At 50.2% G+C, this 20,176-nt stretch overlaps 1 protein-coding gene across 2 annotated transcripts; it reads left to right on the top strand.

The window, feature by feature from the left end:
• The first annotated feature begins 297 nt into the window (after window positions 1–297).
• SUGP1 (SURP and G-patch domain containing 1) lies at window positions 298–20,022 on the top strand. Of its 2 annotated transcripts, XM_051639419.1 has the most exons (14): window positions 298–342; window positions 624–795; window positions 1,370–1,473; window positions 1,906–2,133; window positions 3,888–4,011; window positions 5,076–5,179; window positions 6,824–6,947; window positions 8,181–8,752; window positions 13,938–14,044; window positions 14,797–14,974; window positions 15,616–15,722; window positions 16,542–16,687; window positions 18,151–18,280; window positions 18,979–20,022. In XM_051639419.1, the coding sequence occupies exons 1-14, from the start codon at window positions 318–320 to the stop codon at window positions 19,003–19,005; spliced, it is 2,148 nt and encodes a 715-aa protein (XP_051495379.1). In that variant the 5' UTR covers window positions 298–317; the 3' UTR covers window positions 19,006–20,022. The 2 variants fall into 2 exon arrangements, with proteins under 2 accessions (XP_051495379.1, XP_051495381.1); XM_051639421.1 differs by lacking the exons at window positions 3,888–4,011; window positions 5,076–5,179.
• The last annotated feature ends 154 nt before the right edge of the window (window positions 20,023–20,176 follow it).

Genomic DNA, 20,176 nt, shown 5'->3' with positions numbered 1-20,176 from the left:
GGGCACGACGGGATATGGAGTCCGCGCCGCCGCCGCCCCACGGGGGGAACGGGAAATGGCGGCGGCCGCGCGCGGCCTCCTGGGGGTTGTAGTCCTGGGAGCAGCGGGGGCCTGGGGAAGGAGGGTGGAGGTGGAACCCACCCCCCTTCCCCGCCCGCAGCCCGCAGCCGGGCGGTGGGACCCTCTGCCGGGCCCCGCTGCGGCGGGAGGGGCGGGGGGGGGCCTGCGCGGGACTACATCTCCCAGAGGGCTTTGCGGCAGAGCCGGGCGGCAGCCGCCCCGCCCGCCGCGCTGCATTGTGGGACGGCGGCTCCAAAATGGACAACCCGAGGGATGCGCCAGGTACGGCCGGTCCCGCCGCTCCCCGCTCCTCCCGCTCCTCCCGGCCCGCTCCCGCCGCTCCCGCCGCTCCCCGCCCGGTCCTGCCGTTCCCGGCCCGCTCCTCCCGGCCCCTGCCGGCCCCGCGGCGCGGGGGGAGCGCACACCGGGCCCGCCGGTGGGGGGGAGGGGGGTGCGGGCCCGGCGCGTCGCCTCCCGCCCCCTCAAGTGGCTTCGCAGGGGGGGGCGAGGGGGTCCCCGAAGGTCCCAGCGTTAATTTTTATTCCTCCCTTTTTCCCCCGCAGGGAAAGCGAGTCGTTGGTTTGGGGTCGCACAGTCTAAATCAGCCAAGACCACCGTGAACATTCTTCAGCAGGAGGAGCTGATAGCGCAGAAAAAGAGAGAAATCGAGGCCCGGCTGGAGCAGCAGGCAAAGCAGAACTGCCTGAGTATCCAGCAGCTGCCTCTGCTTGGAGAGTACGTGCAGATTGTGGTGGTTTTGAGCGGGAGTTTTGCTGGCAGAACTGGGCGTGTTGGTCAGATGGAGCTGAAGAGATGAGCTGTGTGAAGCTTGTTTGCTTGGAGGCAAATCCTGAGAAAGTTTAAATTGATAATTGATACACAGGCTGGGCAGGATACTTGTGCTTTAATTGATCAAACCAGATTTTTCAGAGACTAGGGAAAACAAATACATGTTAACAGCAATCATGTATTTTTAACAGGATATTATTGCATTTTCCTTCAGCTTCCTACTTGCTGCCTTCTTTATAATCATGGCTCCTAAGAATTATCACAGTTTTCCAGCTTGCTTGGGGTCCTTGGAGGCAGAGCCTGGAGGAACCCTGTTGCAGTGGAGAGGGTGGGTAGGGGCTGTGAGCAGCACCCTGAAGGCTTCTTTCAAAAAGCTTGGTGTGTTTTAAAGGTTAGGTGAGAGATCAGCAGCCACTGTCATTTGTCTTTGTTTTCAGTTCAGAATAAAGGTGTGTGAGGGGGGCTGGGGAGGAGGATGAAGATGAGGCCCATCACCTGCTCTTCTCTTTTTTCTGCCCAGAGATGATGGCACTGACAGCGAAGCCTGTGTTTCCAACAAGTTTGTTAATGATGGCAGTTTCCTCCAGCAGTTTCTCAAGCTGCAGAAGGAAAAGTCAAGTGCTGGTAGGTCGACTCCTGAGCAGCAGGAGGCCTTCCTTCTCCTGGTGGTACCAGCTTTGTGTGAGCTGCCTCCATGTGTCTTCTCTTTACACACCCTGCTATGAGGTGTTACCAGCAGGTGTAAGTCCTAAAGCAGTGATGACACCTTGAAATTGGGGTGACAGTTTTTCTTTGAGGTGCAAGAAGGAGCTCTGCCCTCTTTCCCTCTGTGGGTGCTGTAAAGACAAGCATCTCTCTTCTAGCTTAACTCTCACTGTGTAAAAAAAAAAAATCACCATTTTGTGCAGCTTTTACCACTTGGCCTCTTGAACTCTGAAAGTAACTCGCCCCCCTCCCTCCCCGCAGCTGTTTTACTGCCTGAGTTGTACTTGTAAGCTGAGTTTTTAAACCACTGAAGGATGCACAGGAATTCTTTTCCCCTCATTCTTTTCTAAGAACCTCCCCCAAGTTCCACTAGTAACTCGGGAAACACTTCAGCACCACCTGTTGGGAAGAGGCCGCTGCTGCTGGGGAAGCGGCCGGGGCAGGTCCTGAGCAGGATGCTGCACCAAACGAAGAGCTACTCCCATTCCAAACAGAGCCCCGTCTTGACCCGCCTCAGTGTCTTTCAGTCTCCAGATGAAGATGAGGAGGAAGATTATGAGCAGTGGTTGGAAATTAAAGGTAAATGAGACCTTGTGCTATGCTGGTTTGACTGGGGAGGGTGGAGGGTTGCTTGCCTTAGTGACAGGGGGATGGTTCTCCCCGCTGGAGGGTTGGGGTTGTGGCTCCCTCAGGCTGGTGGTTGGTGTTCTTAGCACAGCTGATGTTTGCAGAGCTCTGCCTGGTGACACATCAATGACACCAGGTTGTGCTGGTGGCCTCTTGTGGAGTAACAGAGCCCTGGGACAGGCTGCCCTGAGAAGCTGTGGAGTCTCCTTCTCTGGAGACATCCCAAACCCATCTGGAGGTCTTCCTGTGGGAGGTGATCCTGCCCTGGCAGGATCCTCAGAGGCCCCTTCCAGCCCTGACCACTCTGTGACTCCTCCAAACTTCAGCAGAAAACCTGAGGACTGAATGATAACATGTAGAGAAGAAATATGTTATTTTAATGGAGTTGGATTGTTTCCTAATCATAATTCTGCTTTCGTACAGTAGAGCTGTGTTGTGGTTAGCTCTCTAGAGCTTATAGTGCTTGTATTTAAAATGGAATTATAGGGGTTTAAATGATAGAAGAACTAGATTTAAGGGTTGGAACTAGATGATCTTTAAGGTCCCTTCCAACCCAAACCACTCCATGAAGACAAGTCTTCAGTGTGGGTGGCTGTGTAGGGGAGAACGTTGTGTTAATTAATAAAGCAACATGTAACACACAGAACTGTGACCAGGTCAAGTGAAAGTTCCTGCCTCTTTTCAGAGTTTAATTACAAAATCTCACCTCTAGCTTGTGACTACTTTAAGTAGGATAGAAAAACCAATGAAGAATATTGCAGGGCTTAAAGAACCAAGTTTCTCTGGGTAACCCAGGCTAGGAAGCCAGAAGGCAGATTTATTTAATAATCTGAATTTCATGGGTGGGTATTAATCAAGTATAAAATTAGATTGGAGTTGCTAAATAAGTCACACTAAGCTTTGTGGCATAATTTATTTCATTATATGTTCACAAAACCATGTCTAACTCTTTCTGGTGGGATTTATAACAGCCTGATCTTAGCAAGTCTGGACTGGAGTGTGACATGCACTGCAGGACTGTGGGGAGCAGAGAGCAAAGACACAAATGGACCATTAATGTAAAGATCATGGGGTTTGAACTGAGTTTGAAATCAGTCTGGGCAGCTCTGCTGCTGCTGCTCTGCACTCAGATTAAAACTGGAAGAGGGAGATTGAGGTGAGACATGAGGAGGGAATTTTGGAGTGTGAGGGTGGTGAGAGCCTGGCCCAGGTTGCCCAGGGAAGCTGTGGCTGCCCCATCCCTGGCAGTGTTGAACGGCAGGTTGGATGGGGCTTGGAGCAGCCTGGGCTGGTGGGAGGTGTCCCTTCCCATGCAGGGGGGTTGGGACTGGATGATCTTTAAGGTCCCTTCCCACCCAAACCATTCCATGAGTCCCTGTTCCTCCCAGTTGTGCTTTGTACGGAGCAGAGTTATCAGGAGCAGGTGATACTGCAAATGGTAGTTGCACCCTGAGCTGTGGAGATCCAAGCCTGAGGCTTCTTGTAGGAAGAACCTAGACAATCAGCTTCCTCCTAGGGGGAGCAGACAGGCTGACAGTAACCTAGGGATTGTAATTTGTACAACTGTGTAAAACTGGATCCCCCATTTCATCCTTTTTCTTCCCATTCCCCTTCTACTTTTGTCTGCCGCCGTGGTTCTTAGAAGTAATGTCCCTGTTGCCTGTTTGGTGTGTGAGTTGAACCCCAGTACTGACAGCTGCTTAAAGTTTTACCCCCAGAGGATGCGGAGACCCGACAAGTGGTGGAAAAGCTGGCTAGGTTCGTGGCTGAAGGGGGACCAGAATTAGAGAAGGTGGCTATGGAAGACTACAAGGATAACCCAGCTTTTTCGTAAGTGTGGTGATAACTCTTGCCTTCCAAAGCAGAACTCTTGTCTGTAGGAGAAAACTTCCAGCCTTGTGTCCGTAGCCCTCCTGGGTGGGCTTGGTTTTGTTGTAGCCCCCAACATAAAAAGGACATGGAGCTCCTGGAGAGAGTCCAGAGGAGGCCACGGGGATGATCTGAGGGCTGGAGCAGCTCTGGGGACAGGCTTGAGAGAGTTGGGGTGTTGAGCCTGGAGAAGAGAAGGCTCCAGGGAGACCTTAGAGCACCTTCCAGTGCCTGAAGGGGCTCCAGGAAAGCTGGGGAGGGACTTGGGACAAGGGCAGGGAGGGAGAGGACAAGGGGGGATGGATTGAAACTGGAAAAGGGAGACGGAGGTTGGAGATGAGGAGGGAATTCTTTGCTGTGAGGGTGGTGAGAGCCTGGCCCAGGTTGCCCAGGGAAGCTGTGGCTGCCCCATCCCTGGCAGTGTTGAAGGGCAGGTTGGATGGGGCTTGGAGCAGCCTGGGCTGGTGGGAGGTGTCCCTGCCCATGCAGGGGGTTGGAACTGGTTGATCTTTAAGGTCCCTTCCCACCCAAGCCATTCAGTGATGATTCTGTGATCATTTGTTGGATTTGAGCTTTGCTGTAACTGTTTAATAGCTGGGAAGCTGAGGCAGAAAGTGACACCAGGTGGTGCTGAGGGGACAGATCAGCTGGAGTTAGAACAGCCTGGGAGGTCTGGCTGCCTGTACAACATCTGGGATATGGGGATACTGGAGTGGATCCTGGAACTGATCCTGCCACCTCTGCCATGGACACACTGTGTGGCTGGGGACAGAGGATCCCCTTCTACATCAGAAGATGCTCTTTGTCATTTCTCTTCAAGTGACACAAAAAAACCTTTGTACAAATCCTTAAATTAAATCTTTGTTTGTTGATAGATGCTAAAGACTTTCTAACCCACATTAAGTGCCTTCTGAGTAATTTATCTCTTGTTTTGAGCTGTTTATATCCCAGAGTATCAGTGTTTGTTTATAGTTGTTGCTGATCCATATTTTTTTGCCTTTTTTTCCCCCCTACCTCCACCCTAGGTTTTTGCATGATAAGAACAGCAGAGAATTCCTTTACTACAGAAAGAAAGTGGCAGAGATAAGGAAAGAGAATCAAAGTTCTCAGGCATCCTCTTCTCAGAAAGGTAATTAAGGCTGGGATTTGGAGAATCATTCTAATGAATTGCAGAAGTTAAATTTAACTTTTTCACTCTGCAACTGCTGGTGAGGTGTGTTCTGGGCACAGTTGGAGGGGATGTTTGGCTGTGAATCTGCTGCCTGTAAATAAAATGTCAAAATGGAAGGAGATGGTGATCAAACATCATGATGGCATCAAACTCTGGTGCCAAAAGGGCTGTTTCCCAAGCCTGTTGCATGCTATGCCATGCCTAAAGGGCTCTTGAAAGAGATTTCCCTTGCGTTTTTCCAAAATCCTAAACAAAGGGAATTAAGATGAGTCTTTGTGTGTGTTCTGGAAAGTGTCTCAGCCCTGAAAATGCATTTAGGAAAAGTGCTTTTCCTCAGATGTTCTTATTTGCTCTGTTATCAATAGAAATGGTTGGTTTGGTTAAACACAATCCCTGTTTCTGGGGCCATTTCCCAGACTGAAGCTTGTGTTTTCTGCTTGTGGTGTAAATCCTTGCCAGAGAGGGACTTTTCAGGTGGGAAAACAGCAGCAGTGGGTGATCTGGCAACAGATAAGGGGGTGTGGGCAGTGGAGTCTGGTGAAGAAGTGATTCTGTGGGTGAGGTGTGGTCTGTGGGCCAGACCTTCATCCCTTCTGCTCCAGGCCTCCCTGTGACCCTGGCCAGTGGCTCAGCCTGTCCCTGGCACCTTCCTTTGCTGTGGGAAGGAGTCTGAAAGCAATTTAGCTGCTGTGCTGCTGAGTTAACACCTCAAACAACTCCTGGTTTAACAGCCTGTAGGCTGAAAACTGCTTGTTACCAGCATCAACCAACTGATACAACAGTTTGGAAGCTGAGCAGTATTATCCATACTTTACAGGTGTGGAATGTTGAAGGAAGGGAAGGTTATGACTTGTCCATGGCTTATAATCATATCTTCTGCCTCCTGGTCCTGTGCCAGCAGGCTGGAGTACTGGCACTGGGACTGTGCAGGTAGCAAATGTCATATCAAGCTGTTGTGGCTAAATAAGATGTTTGCCTGGCTCCTTATAAACATCCAATCTGCTTGAAACACTTAATGATCTGAGCCTTGTCCCTGCCCTTGGGTGGAGGCTGCAGTAGCCACCTCCTCCAGGTGAGGATTGGGGCTGTTCCATGGAGCATTTCCCCTCTCCTGCAACCCTCCCCTGAAGTGGCCAGCAGATGTGGAGGGATAGGTGGGGTGACAACACCTGTTTGCCACTTTTTATAAAGCTTCCCCTTTGCTCCTGGGGACATAAGTGGGCAAGTCTTTTAACTAGAGGGAACTGTGAGGTGTAGCCCTGTGGAAAAGCACCTGCCATGAGGAAGAAACATAATTCCTCTGCAGGAGAGAGAGAGACAAGTGTCCACCTGTGGAGACAAAAGCTGGTTTGTCTGTTAATCTGCTCTCATCTGGCTCCTGGCACGAGGGGAAGCCGGGCTGTGAACGGGCACACCTCAGGTTACAGCCTTGTGCAATATCGTGTGTTTGTGATGTAAACTCTTGATGACTGTTGATGTTTAATGCTTCATAAAAATTAAACTCGACCTTTTGCCCTTATTCTGCTCTTGGGGTCCTTAGAACAGATAGGCTTTGACTGTTGCTTGTGTGAGTTGGGCCCAGTACTGACAGCCTGCTTAAAGTTTCACCCCCAGACGACGAAGAGACAAAGAACTCTGCTGAGAAACTGGCCCGGTTCATAGCAGACGGGGGTCCTGAGGTGGAAGCTATTGCCTTGCAGAACAACAGAGAGAACCATGCTTTCAGGTAAGGGGAGAAACCTGCTGCTGAGGGTCATGGGGGGGAGGGAGGTTAGGTGGGCCTTTTTCAGGGGAAACAGCAGGCGAGCTTGTGCCTGGCTGAGGTTACAAGGACAGTGCACTCAGCACTGGCACTTCTGCATTCTCAGGCTGCACAGTTCAAAGCACAGAGACAGAAATCAGTTTGCTTCCCCCAAAATTAATTTACAGCCTCCCCCTCCTCCTCACTTACATCCTGTTGCAATGTGCTGATGTAATTCTAACCTTTCTACTTCCCCCTGTAGCTGTGAGTTGGTGAGAGCCCCCATCCACCCTTCCTACCACTGCTGCCCCCTTCATTTCCTGGGTTGCTCTTTCCACAGCAGCTTGGCTAAGGTGCAGGTCTCCCTCCCTCAGACTTAGGTCCCCCTTTGGGATCCCCTTTCCAGCCTTTCAGGTGGGAGTTGTTCTCTCCAGTGCTCACTGACAGCTGTTTGATGCCTCCCTTTGGTCTCGTCCATATTATATTTTTCTGCTCTTACAAACAATTTGGTGTGTTCTCTGGAAGTGAAGTGGGGCTGAGCAAGCCTTCTTTTGTTGCTGATATTTTGGCATTTTATTGGCTGCCTCCTGTGTTGCAAATGACTTTAGACAGATGTGCTAATATTTGAGCTGCTTCATGATTTGCTTCAAAACACCCCCTGTGACCTCAGGTCAGAGGTGCCCGTTTCTGGAAGGGGTAGCAAATGAAGCAGTGGGATTTTTGTGTGTGTGAGGGGAACAGAAGGAAGAGTCCTGGTGTCATTAAGTAGACTGGTAATGTCAACGTTTATAGCTTGAATAGGGGCTTGGGAGCAGCTTCAGGCACTGGTTTGATGCTCCCATGGAATTGTTGTTTGAGACCCGACATGTTCCAGTCTTTCCAGACATGTTCTGGAAGGCAGGTGAATTCTGGGGGAGGACCTCCCGTTCCCACACATGATCCCTTGGAGTCCCGTGTGTTTATTTGGCACCTGAAACAGCTGTGCTGTGCTCCGGAGTGGGAAATACCGGTTCCTGATCGAGGCCTGGAGCCCTGCAGTGCCTGCAGATCCGCACGGGATGGTGCTGGAGAGCAGGGAACGCTGCGGCCAGCCCGGTTGTTCAAGAGCATTGCAGGAAAGCAGAGCCCTGACCGAGCCGTGCTGTGTCCAACCCCAGCACGTGTCTGCTACATCGAAACTTTCTCTTTCTTTTTTTTTTTTTTTCAATTTCCTCACAGGTTTTTGTACGAGCCAAACAGCAAAGGCTACAGGTACTACCGGCAGAAGCTGGAGGAGTTCCGAAGGGCCAAGGCCAGCCCTGCCTCTGCCCCCTCGCCTGCAGAGGCCTCTCTGAAAAGGAAGAACGGCCCCGAAGCCTCACCCTCACCTTTGTGCTTGCCCTCTTTGCCCTTGCCCTCACCTTTACCTCTGCCCTTGCCCCTTCCCACCCCTCTGCCCTTGCCCCTTCCCACCCCTCTGCCCTTGCCCCTTCCCTCCCCCCTGCCCTTGCCCATTCCCTCAGCCTTGCCCGTTCCTTCAGCCTTGCCCGTTCCCTCCCCTCTGCCTTTGCCCATCCCTTCCCCTCTGCCTCTGCCCTTGCCCGTGCCCTCAGCCTTGCCCTCACCTTCTCCATCCTCCTCCATGACTCCACCTGACCAGACAGCCCCACCTGCTGCTGCCACCACCACCCCTGCTGCTGCTGCCACTACCAAAAAGAAGCGGAAGAGCCGATGGGGGCCAGAGGAGGACAAGGTTGAACTGCCCCTCCCACAGCTCATCCAGCAGCTGGATTCCCCTTCCCCTCTTTCAGGTTAGTGGGTCTGGACATGATGTTGGGTAACTGTGTTTTTCCTGGGGAGTCCATTCTGCCCTAGCCCAGCTGGCCTTGTAAACAGAAAGCCCAGCACGTCCTATCTCTGGCTGTCATCTCCTTGGTTGCCAGCCCCCTCTGTTTCAGCAGGTCTAGCAGCCAACTCTTCCCTGTGTGGAAACCTAGATAAACCACTTTATCTCACTGACACCAGGGATTGGATCTTATCATTCTCCAGCTCTCTCTAAAACCCTGCTGTGCTCTAGCTCATTACAGCCTTAGCCTCTACACTATTTAGGGCTATTCCACTTCAGGAAGGGAGTCTGTCAGCAAAAAGGTATCAAAGCCTGAACTATGTTTATTCCCCATGGTTGGATGAAATCCCTGGGCAGCACTTCCATCTCACTCAGAAGGCTAAATGTGAATAGCTGTTCCCCAAGTGCTGGCAGACACCAGTGTAACTTCCATTTCCAATTTCTGCCCATTTCAGTTCATTTGTTTACTGAGGGGGTTCACAGGCCTCATCCAGCCTTGAGGCTCCTGCTCCTATTGCTTCACTTGCCAGGATTACCCGAAGGGTGCAGCTCCTCCAACTGGTGGAAGATAATTCTTCCAGTTGAGGCACTTCCAGAGAGCTCTGGGAGGCTGAACTTGGGTGGCCCATCTGTGCCTGTGTAATTAGGCAGTTAGGGAGGCATCCAAAAAGGGAGTCACTCAAGGACAGAAGGTGAACACAGACATAGGAGATGGCATCTTGGAATCCTTTGCACAGTTAGTGTGGTAGGGGGAAAGGCTGTGAAAAGGAGGAAGAGAAGACACAGGGCAAGGCAGTGGGGGTTGGCAAACTGAGAGAATTAATGGCATGAGGCTGGAGTCATGGGAAAGGTGAGAAGGACCTGTCTCAATGAGGACATTTTGCAAAAAGCAACAGCAGGACACATGAGGTGGGATAAGGCATAGAAAGGGAGCTATAACTCTATGAGCTGGAGGGTGAGACTGTGGATAGTTCTCAACATATGGTTGGGCTGTACAGGTTGTGGGTCTTCTGCCATGGCTGGGTGCTAGAGGAGATAATTGCTGGGCTCATGAATAGCTGTGATTGGGTAAGGTGTAGGGTTGGCTGTGTGTGCTGTGGTGTCTCTTGGATCTGTGGGGGTCAGGAAGGAAGGATGGGGTCTACCTCATAATCCAGCACTTCAGATGTGCAAGATTCCAACCTGGATGGCTTATTCATTTGACCTTGAATTGCTGCTGGTAGTAAGGCAGAGCTCAGATGCAAAAGTCTTTTTGTACCTCTAGAGTAATTTTCTTGCAGACTGCAGTGAAGCTTCGATGATGAAGCTGGGCAGGTACTATCAAAGCAAGCATCAGATTCCATCTTCCTGCCTCCTGCTGCAGTGGGGAGCTGCAAGGGTATCCATGTGCTCATTCCAGCATGCTCCCTGCTGAAATCTGCCGTGGATCTCTTAGCTGCCCCTTAATTAGGCAGGGATATGCTCCTTGTGTCCCTGCTCACTTTCTGCAGGGCTTGGTGTCAAGTAGAAGAAAAGGACAGCAAACCAGGCATGACAGATCAACTGCTAATGCTCTGCAGGGGGAAGGGTGTATTTTTTTTTTGATCAGTTCAGGTGAACTAATCCCTTTTCAGAATTAACATCTTCAACCTGACAGGTGAAGGGAATTCTGAATTACACCCCTGCTCCTGAGGAAGGCTGGAGTTGCTCAGTATGCTTTGGTACCTAAATATCAATGTCTTACTCCTTTATCCTTAGCAGTTGTTTTGGAATTAGTGGAGGGCTGTTCTGGTTCCTTTCCTGGCTGCTCCTAGTAATAAATCAGTGTCGTGGAGAGGAGAAAGTGCAGCCCTTTTGGACAGAAACAAGGTTCCTCTTAAATGTATTGATATCCAAACACTTCACTGGATATGACTGCAGGGACTAATATATCTGAACAGAGCAGCAATTCTGTGGTCCCTGAACTCTGTGGACTAATGGGAAATTACAGGCTGTCATTAGTGTTTCCTCAAACCTGATATTGGATTGGTTTGGGCCTGATTAGTTTTAATTGAGTGAGTTCTTCAGACTATGAAGCAAAAAAACCCCACCAAACCAGGCACTTCTGTGCTGGGATTTCTTCTGCTGTCCTTAAAGGACATTTGATTCTCTTGTAACAAGCTCCTCTTTGGGCATGTGGGAGAGGGATAAACCATCAGGTAATCTTCTGCCAATGCTGCAGATAGACTGCACCATTAACCCTGTAGGCAAAGCTGATGTCATCCAAGGAAAAAACAAGTCCTTTTCCCAGGCTTGCTGAAGATGAGGCTGAGAAGCAGCTCCTTGTTTCCTGCTTCCCTGATGCTGCTCCTGTGTAAGGAACTTATCAATCTTCCCTATTTTGATGCAAATCTGTCGACTGATCTTATGAATAGACTTTTCTATCTTCAGATGTGGACTTGGGGTGGAGCTTTGCTTTGGCTGTCAACTTTGCCTGGGTTGTGATACTTTGGGCCAAGACTACAAAATCATCCCCCAGGGCTGGATTTCTGCACTGACTCTTTTCAGCAGCATCTCAGCATAAAACCTGCCAGGAACCAGAGCAGGCAGACAAACCAGATGTAGTTTTAGCCCAGGAAGGAGCAGTGGCAGATGCTTTCTGAGGAGCAGAAGGAGATGTTGGGGGCTGACCTTTCTCCCTTAGGGTGGTTGTACATGCTGGCAAGCCCCAGCTCACAGGGACCCTAGAGCCATCCCTGGCTTTTAGCCCGAGTGTTGATGCAATTCCAAACGAAGCCAGGGAGCTGCTGACCTCTGTGAAGGGCAGAGTCTTCCTCAGTGCATTCAGAAGAAGCCTTCCCATGCCCTGGGACAGCAGGGGAATCTGCCCGGGGTTGATGCTGAAGTGCCTCAGTCTCACCTGACATTTGGGGCCAGATTCTTCTTTCCATGGAACAGGCACAGTGTGTTCCTTGAACCTGTTTCCCAGATCTGTGCTCTCCCAGACAGGAATTGGGCTGTTTATCATCAATAAACAGGTTTATTTTTTGATTTGCTCTCATTTCTTGGGAGCTGGAAGTGCTGATCCTAGCACCAAGCCCAGTGTGACACTGCTCCTTCCTTCCCTCCTCTTGGAAAACCTCTTGCAGTGTTTTACATAACTCCTCCTGCAGAGCTGACTGGTGGGAATGTGCAGAGCCTTGGAGCAGTGTGAGGGGAAGGTGGATGCCCCCTTTGGTGTTCTCCTTGGGAGGCTGGAGTTAAGGAAGCCCCTTTCCAGTCCTGGAGTGCTCACCCAAAAGCAGGAGGGCAGATAAGAGTGCTCAGATCAATTGCCCTGAGTGAGAATAAGAGGAGGGGGGAGGACACCCCCAGGGCTAATTAACATGCTGTGTAGACATTTGGTGTCATGAACAATGATCCTGTTATTATCGGGCTTCATAATTAATAGGGAATAAATAATGAATGAAGCATCACTTAGCTGTAGTGTGGACTTACATCCAAATGCAGGTTTTTGCAGCCATTAGGGAGAAATCCTGTTGCTTGTAGTGAAAAATGCAACGAGCTTTCAAGTGTGGCCGAGTGGCTCCTTTTAATCCCTTAAATATTTAACTGTTGGGGTCTTAGCTCTGAGGTGCTTTAGAGGGGAGCTGCCAACCCTGCTAGACAGATATGAACCAAGTTTGCAAGGCAATTTCCATTGTAAATCTCTTTTTTGTTGTAGTGTTACTACTTTATTTCATGCTGCACCAGTTCCAAACGGGCTTCCTTTCCAGCTCCCCTTTTCCCTTTCACTTGCCCTTTGAGCTCCAAGTGCTGTGTGATCATTTTAAATCAGTAGGTGCCCTGCCCAGATCATGTTAATATCTAATTTCAGGGCTTATCTGATACAACAGAAAAAAAAAAAAAAAAAATCCTAAGCCATTCCAAAGGAAGAGCTTCCAAGAGGGGATGCTGCAGAAAAAGGAGGATACATCAAAGGGTTTGTCAAGCAGAGAGTTAAAATCCCTCTTCTTTGAAAGCAGGGACAAGATCCCTGGCCATGCTCTTCTCGAGCCCATAGATTAGCAACTAAAATCTCCTTGGGGACCAACAACTTCCAAAAGCAGCATCATGCTCATGTCTTTATTCTAATGTGGTCGTTTGCTTTTCATCTGGAATGAAGTTGCTGTTTACACACGGCAGCAGCCACTTGGGTGCCCAGGTTGGCCAATGTGCTGACAAGCTGGGATCTGCTGATGACTCAGGTCTGAATAATGAAGCATCACCCTTTTCAGTGGCTGGGGTTCACCAGGAAGCCTTAGAAAGGGAGTTAAGATGAGGGAGGAATGGTTTTTAAAGCACATTGTAGCAGATTGTGACCTGTGAGGATGTGACACATCGTATGTGAGTCTGATGATGTGATAGAGCCTTGGAGCAGGGGCAGGGAATGCTGAGCTGCACCCTTTCCTGCTCCTGGAGCAGATCAAGGGAGGGGATTCTCTGCCTTTACTCTGCTCTTGTGACACCTCACCTGGAGCACTTTGTCCAGTTCTGGAGCCCCCAACATAAGAAGGACATGGAGCTCCTGGAGAGAGTCCAGAGGAGGCTACAAAGATGGTCTGAGGGCTGGAGCAGCTCTGCTCTGGAGACAGGCTGGGAGAGTTGGGGTGTTCATCCTGGAGAAGAGCAGGCTCCAGGGAGACCTTAGAGCACCTTCCAGTGCCTGAAGGGGCTCCAGGAAAGCTGGGGAGGGGCTTGGGACAAGGGCAGGGAGGGAGAGGACAAGGTGGGATGGATGAAAACTGGAAGAGGGGAGATTGAGGTTGGACATGAGGAGGAAATTCTTTCCTGTGAGGGTGGTGAGAGCCTGGCCCAGGTTGCCCAGGGAAGCTGTGGCTGCCCCATCCCTGGCAATGTTGAAGGGCAGGTTGGATGGGGCTTGGAGCAACCTGGTCTGGTGGGAGGTGTCCCTGCCCATGCAGGGGGTTGGAACTGGATGATCTTTAAGGTTCTTCCCACCCAAACTATTCCATGGTTCTGTGATTATTCATGTAATTCCCAAGTCCCACCAGTCCATTGTTCCTAAGTTTTTTCAATGCTGGAGCCATGAAATGAGTAAAATTTGACGTGGGGATCTTGGGATACAGTTTATCTGCTCTCAAAAGCTTCCTCAGATTTCTGAAAGCCTTTTTAACATCTGCTTATTTCAGTTCAGGACCTGAAAGGTCTTGGTTATGAAAAAGGGAAACCGGTTGGTTTGGTGGGTGTGACAGAGCTCTCTGAAGCCCAGAAGAAACAGCTGAAGGAGCAGCAGGAGGTAAAGCCCTGGAATGGTTTCCAAATTCCTTGTGTACCAGCATGTTGCCTTGCTGGGTTAGGTGGGAAGATGGAGGTGGAGATAACAAAGAGACTTGCCCAGTGGTCCACAAATAAATCTCTAGGATTTGTGCTGAATGCCCAGGAATGGTTTGGTGCTGCAGCCAGCAGGAATGTTGGAGGACTTTGGGGAATCTGAGTTGAGGCAGCCAGTTGCTGCTCCCAGTGTAAACCCCAAATCTGTAACCGAGTTTTGTGTCACATCTGCAGCTGAATTGCCTCAGCAGAGGGGAGAGGCTGAGTGGGCACCTGCAAGTTCAGGGGGAAGGAGAATTGGCTCTTGCCAGACGGTGGGGGTGATGTGGCTGCCCCATCCCTGGCAGTGTTGAAGGGCAGGTTGGATGGGGCTTGGAGCAACCTGGTCTGGTGGGAGGTGTCCCTGCCCATGCAGGGGGTTGGATCTAGATGATCTTCAGGTCTTTTCCAACCCAAACCATTTCATGGTTCTATGCTTAAACTGTGGGGACAATCAGATGGCAGTAGAGCTCAGGGTTAACATCCAGGTTCTTTTGTCAGAAGAACCAGCACATAATGCTCCTCTTTGACCTGGGAAGTGAATGGATCAGATGGGATTTGTAGTTGTCACAACCTGTTTTCTCTGGGGCAGCCAGGATGTGTCCCTGCCTCTGTGGGCAATCCTGCTGCCCAGGAGCTGGTCACCTTCTGAGCCCACCGTTGGATCTCTTGCCCTAGATGCAGCAGATGTATGACATGATCATGAAGCACAAACGAGCCATGCAGGAGATGCAGATGATGTGGGAGAAGGCAATTCAGCAGCACCAACACGGCTACGACAGCGACGAGGAGGTGGACAGTGAGCTGGGCACCTGGGAGCACCAGCTGCGCCGCATGGAGATGGACAAGACACGAGGTGAGTGGGGAGCTGATGTGCCCACGTCTTGCTCTGTGGTGGCACAAAGGCCTCCAGAGGAAGATGAGAGAGTTGGGGTGTTCAGCCTGGAGAAGTGAAGGCTCTGGGCAGACCTTGGAGAACCTTCCAGTGCCTGAAGGGGCTCCAGGAAAGCTGGGGAGGGGCTTGGGACAAGGGCAGGGAGGGAGAGGACAAGGGGGATGGATTAAAACTGGAAGAGGGAGATTGAGGTGAGACATGAGGAGGAAATTCTTTGCTGTGAGGGTGGTGAGAGCCTGGCCCAGGTTGCCCAGGGAAGCTGTGGCTGCCCCATCCCTGGCAGTGTTGAAGGACAGGTGGGATGGGGCTTGGAGCAGCCTGGTCTGGTGGGAGGTGTCCCTGCCCATGCAGGGGGTTGGATCTAGATGACCTTTAAGGTCCTTTCCCACCCAAACCATTCCATGGTTCTATGTCTGAGCTCCTGTTGCTGGCATGGGAGTTGCAAGGTCACTTCTCACTGCTCTATGCTGTGGCTTCCCTGGTGGTTGAGTGGAAATCATGACCCTCTGTTGCTGTCAGGTTTTATGCTTCATAAACCCTGGGCAGTCCCAGTCACAGGAGGCTGCATTGTTGCTGTTTTCTCTCCTGTGTGTCTTGGGCAGAGTGGGCTGAGCAGCTGACCCAGATGGGCAGAGGGAAACATTTCATTGGAGACTTCCTTCCACCTGACGAGCTGGAGAAGTTCATGGAGACGTTCAAGGCACTGAAGGTGAAATGGCAGAGTCAGCAGTGGTGGCAGAACCTCAGGCCTGCCCTGGGGCCAGGAGGGAGGCACCTCAGGCCTTGCAGCCTTGAGCTCCTTCTGCCCTTACAGAAGCTTACCCTTGGGAGCTCTGGTACTTCTGGAGGAAACAAGGGGTTAGGGTTTTTTTTCCTCTTTGCAGAGAAATGGCTGCAGCAAATAAGAGACCAGATCCTGGGAGAGTGTTTGGGGGGGAGCTGGAATGGCAGACAAACCTCTCAGACTACCCACCATTTGTCTGCCCTTCCTGTTCCAGATAAGTGGTTGCTGATGCCAAGCAAGGAAAATTTGAATTTTTATCCAGTTGATTGCAGTAAAGTGGAAATATAAAGCCTACAAAAAGCTTATGCAAAGCACTTCAATACCTGCCAATTCCTCCTGAAGTGCAGAACTGCTTGATGCTGGTGCATTCCTCATAATGTTGTTGTGTAACCAGCATGGGGTCTGACATTCCCTGGAGATCCTGGATTAACACAAACTGTATCTGAAGCTTGATCCAGTGAGCAACTTTAAATTCAGGAGCTAAGTATTTCTCAGCTTAATCTCACAGTAGCATTCTCTGCTTCTTGCAGATGATGTTATGGGGCTGGCCAGGGCTTTATCATTCCCCTATTTTTTCCTTCTGTGTTAGTGCAGAACTGGAATCCCAAGGAAATCGTGCTAGTTAAGATGGTTCTGGCAAACAGTGAATAACTTGGAGTAGCTGAAGCTGGTTTTCCCTTCCTCTTACCAACAAAGATGGGTGCATATGAGGCATAACCAGCACTGCCTTTTGTGTCTCTGCAGGAAGGACGTGAGCCGGATTATTCGGAATACAAAGAGTTCAAACTGACTGTGGAAAACATAGGTTATCAAATGCTAATGAAGATGGGCTGGAAGGAGGGCGAGGGACTTGGCTCGGATGGACAGGGGATTAAAAACCCAGTCAGCAAGTAAGCAGAGTTCTTCTACTATTGATTTAGTCCATTCCTCTTGGGCTGATAATTGATGCTCCTGCCCTAGCCCACTGGAAGCAGCTACAAGGAATGTGGCTGCAGCTCATCATGTGAGCAGCACATGGAGTCCTCACAGCCAAGGAGGAAAATAATTTCTGATTTCTTTGGGGTTCCCTCCCACCAAGGCCTGGGTTGGTTCTTTTATCTCAGGGAGGGAGGGGGTGACCTCAGGTTTTTTGTTTCTCATCTCAATTTGCCTTCTTCTGAGAGGTGCTACTCCCCAGCTTCCCCATCAGTACCATGAGGAGAACACTTGTCTGTGCCTCCCTTCTCCCAGGGCCGGTGAGGATTAAGGCCTGGCTTTAAAGTCATACATTTATTTCAGTATTAAAGAACAGGCCTTTTGCATCTGAAGCACCACTGCTGCCTGCTGGCAAGTCCCTGGTGTGCTGGGGGGGGGAGAGAAGATGACCAGGGTGTGCTGCTGCTAGCCCCCTGCTTGGGGGGAGGCTCAGTCCAGATCAGAGAGCTCTGGGTGGGAACCTGCAGCTGTCCTGACGTCACTCATTTGCCCAGAAGTTTCCTGATTTGATCACACTTGGTATACAATAAAGCTTTATGAGAGTTCTGCCCAAAAATAGTTGAGCATCTCTTTTTAGCTGGATCATCTGTTGGTAACATATGCTGAACTTCAGAACCAAATATTGGGGATAGGAAATACTCAGAGTTGTTTTTCAGTGTTGGATCCTTTTAGAAATAACAGCTGTTTGTTTGCTGCACAAAAGAAAGTCTCTACAAAGTGCTTCTGCTCCTCTTTCTCAAGAAGATGACTCTGGCACTGTGCTCATTGGTTCAAAGGAGTCCTGGGATGAAAGGTGGCAGTAATCAAAGCAGCCAGGCTCCCAGGCAGCAGAGGGAGGCAATTTTGGTCCATCAGGGTTGAACAAGGGTTGTGATTTGCTTGGGCTCTGCCATCAATATGTTCTTAGCGTGGATAAGAAGGTGCTCCTGCAGATGGAAGGGAATTGCTCCTGCTTTTTGGGTCCATTCTGCAGTGAAGGAAGGAGAGGCAGGGTGTGGTTTAGCAGCTCTGTCCCCCTCCAGTCCCCAGGGTGCAGCCCCACGGCTCCAGTTGCTGCTCCCAGCAGCGTTTCGCATGGAGGCACCAAGGCCTGGAGGGTATTTCTGTCCCTGCTGTAAAAGGTTAAGCAAATATCTGTTGACACTCCAGCTTCCATCCAACAGCAGCAAGTGTCCCTGCTGTGGAAGGGCAGCCTGGGAGCCTGGCAACCAAAGTCAGCTGCTCAGGACCAGCGCCTGTCACGATACAGCGCGCTCTGGGCGACGCCGCTCGCTCCTTGAGCTCCTGCGACAAGAGGCAGCAGGTTTTTCTGCTGAAGAGGAAGATGATCTGTCACATCTGCTCACCTCGGGGATTTTTCTTCCCTCTTCCCAAACAGGGGGACCACAGCTGTGGACGGAGCTGGTTTTGGCATCGATCGCCCCGCCGAGCTGACCAAGGAGGACGATGAGTACGAGGCGTTCCGCAAGCGCATGATGCTCGCCTACCGCTTCCGACCAAACCCTCTGGTAAGGGGGTCCCAAGGCCAGGGCAAACACAGGGACAAATCCCTTGGGGCTTCTGTGCCTGTCTCCTGCGGCAGGAGTGTTCCTAGTGCCCCACCCAGTGAGCAAACACTGTGAGAGTTTCTTTGATTCTCTTCTCATGCTGAGTCAAATTATCGCTGCCCAAACCGAATCACCAAGAATTTGGTTGGAAAAGACCTTAAAGATCTCAGAGTCAAACCATCAACCTGACACTGGCAAGTCCTTAACTAAACCATTTCCCTAAGGACTACAACTCTTAAATGGTGACTCCACCCTGGGCAGCCTGTCCCAATGCCTCATAAAACTTCTGGTGAAGAAAAACATCCGCAAAGGTGCCATTTTCCTTGCAATGATTTTGTTTTTTTAAACTCAAAATCCCTTATTTTTCATTTTATCTGCTACATACAAAGTATAAACTGTGCCCAGAAAGGGAGTGGATGGATTGTCCATGAATCCATGGTTTATTTTGAATAATTGTTTTCCTGATTGCAAAAGACTTGTAAGTTTGTGTTTGCCTCTTGCAGCCAGCACACCTAGAGGGCTGAGATTGTAATTTTTGATGGGCAAACCTCAGGTTTCCCTGTCAGAAATGTTACATTGCAGTGGCTTTTTCAGAGAATTAAGCTCATTGTTCTGTGAAGGCAACAATTTTGATGAATTTCTCTTGTTACTCCCCACAGAACAATCCACGACGACCTTACTACTGAGAACGTTACGGGGACAACGTGTTTTCAAAGCAAGTGTAATTTTCCTGTGAGATGTTATGAAACTGCATTATCATTCTCTTATTTGCTAATATTGTAAAACTCACTGAAGTCACAATGCCATCTTTTCACCCAGAAGAGCAGCCTGCCAGCTGCTCCCTGCACGTTCCAGTGTCACGACATGTCGTGAGGAGGCCTGGGTGGTGTTGGCAGAGTGAGGCAGGTGGGATGGAGGCCCTGACACGGTGCCAGTGGAAGGGTAGCACCAAAGATACCAACAGGACTGGTTCAGGGGCTCCACTGGTGTTTAGCTTAGTGCCACGTTGCAAGGAATGAGTTTGTTGTGTAATGGCAGATCCTCTGCTGCTCTGGGGTTGATTTTTTGTTGTTGTTTTTTTTATTTTTAATTCCAAATTTTGGGACTGGTTCTGACCCAGCTTTTGGGGCTGTTGTTCTGTCACACTGTTGTTTCCTGAAGAGCTGGCTTCTGATGCTGTTGTGAAGCTCCAAGTATAGTCTGACCTTCAACTGACATTGCAAAACCAGTGCCTGGTTTGTTCTACCCAGGGCAAGTTCATTCCATGTCAGAGGAGACAGCTCCTTGTTTTCTTGAACACTAAGTTCACCCAGCGAGAGACTCTCTGTGGGTTGGGGTGGTGAAGAACCAAGCCTTCAAACACAGTTTGTGAAAGGCCATTTGGATTTTGTTGTCATAAGAAAACCCCTCTACAACTATGAATTTTCTTCATTCACTCTGTAAATAAAGTAAAACTCATTGGTTCCTTAGTTTTAATCATGGAGGTTCTGGAATGAGTGGTGTCACTGTGGGTTTCTGTAGGCTCTAGAACTCTTGCCCTCCAAGCATCTTGGAGAAAACAAAGTGAGGTTGGTTGGTTTGGTTCCTTTTGCATTTGTTTTCCCTCAGTCCAACTACTTGGTGTGTGATTCTCTTTTGTTAACTTTTCTAAACAAGGTGGAGTCAAGGACTTGGCTTTCAATAAAAAACATTTGAAATAGTCAGTTCAGGAGGGATTCATTGTGAGAGAAATCCAACTGCCTGAGCACCTTGTGCACCTACCAGCACAGTGTGTACCTTGGCTGCAGCTTGGACAGGGGGATGTTGCCTTTGGGGTGGCTCATCAGCATGGGCAGGGATCAGAAGGATTGGGAAATA

This window comes from Apus apus, chromosome 24, assembly GCF_020740795.1.
Source record: "Apus apus isolate bApuApu2 chromosome 24, bApuApu2.pri.cur, whole genome shotgun sequence".
Taxonomy (NCBI): domain Eukaryota; kingdom Metazoa; phylum Chordata; class Aves; order Apodiformes; family Apodidae; genus Apus; species Apus apus.
This window is presented reverse-complemented; position numbering and strand designations above follow the sequence as displayed.

Coding starts and splice junctions, on each gene's coding strand:
- SUGP1 (XM_051639419.1), top strand. CDS start 318: ATGGACAACCCGAGGGATGCGCCAG. Junction 4,012..5,075: donor AAGGATAACCCAGCTTTTTC/GTAAGTGTGGTG, acceptor CCTCCACCCTAG/GTTTTTGCATGATAAGAACA. Junction 14,045..14,796: donor AGCTGAAGGAGCAGCAGGAG/GTAAAGCCCTGG, acceptor CTCTTGCCCTAG/ATGCAGCAGATGTATGACAT.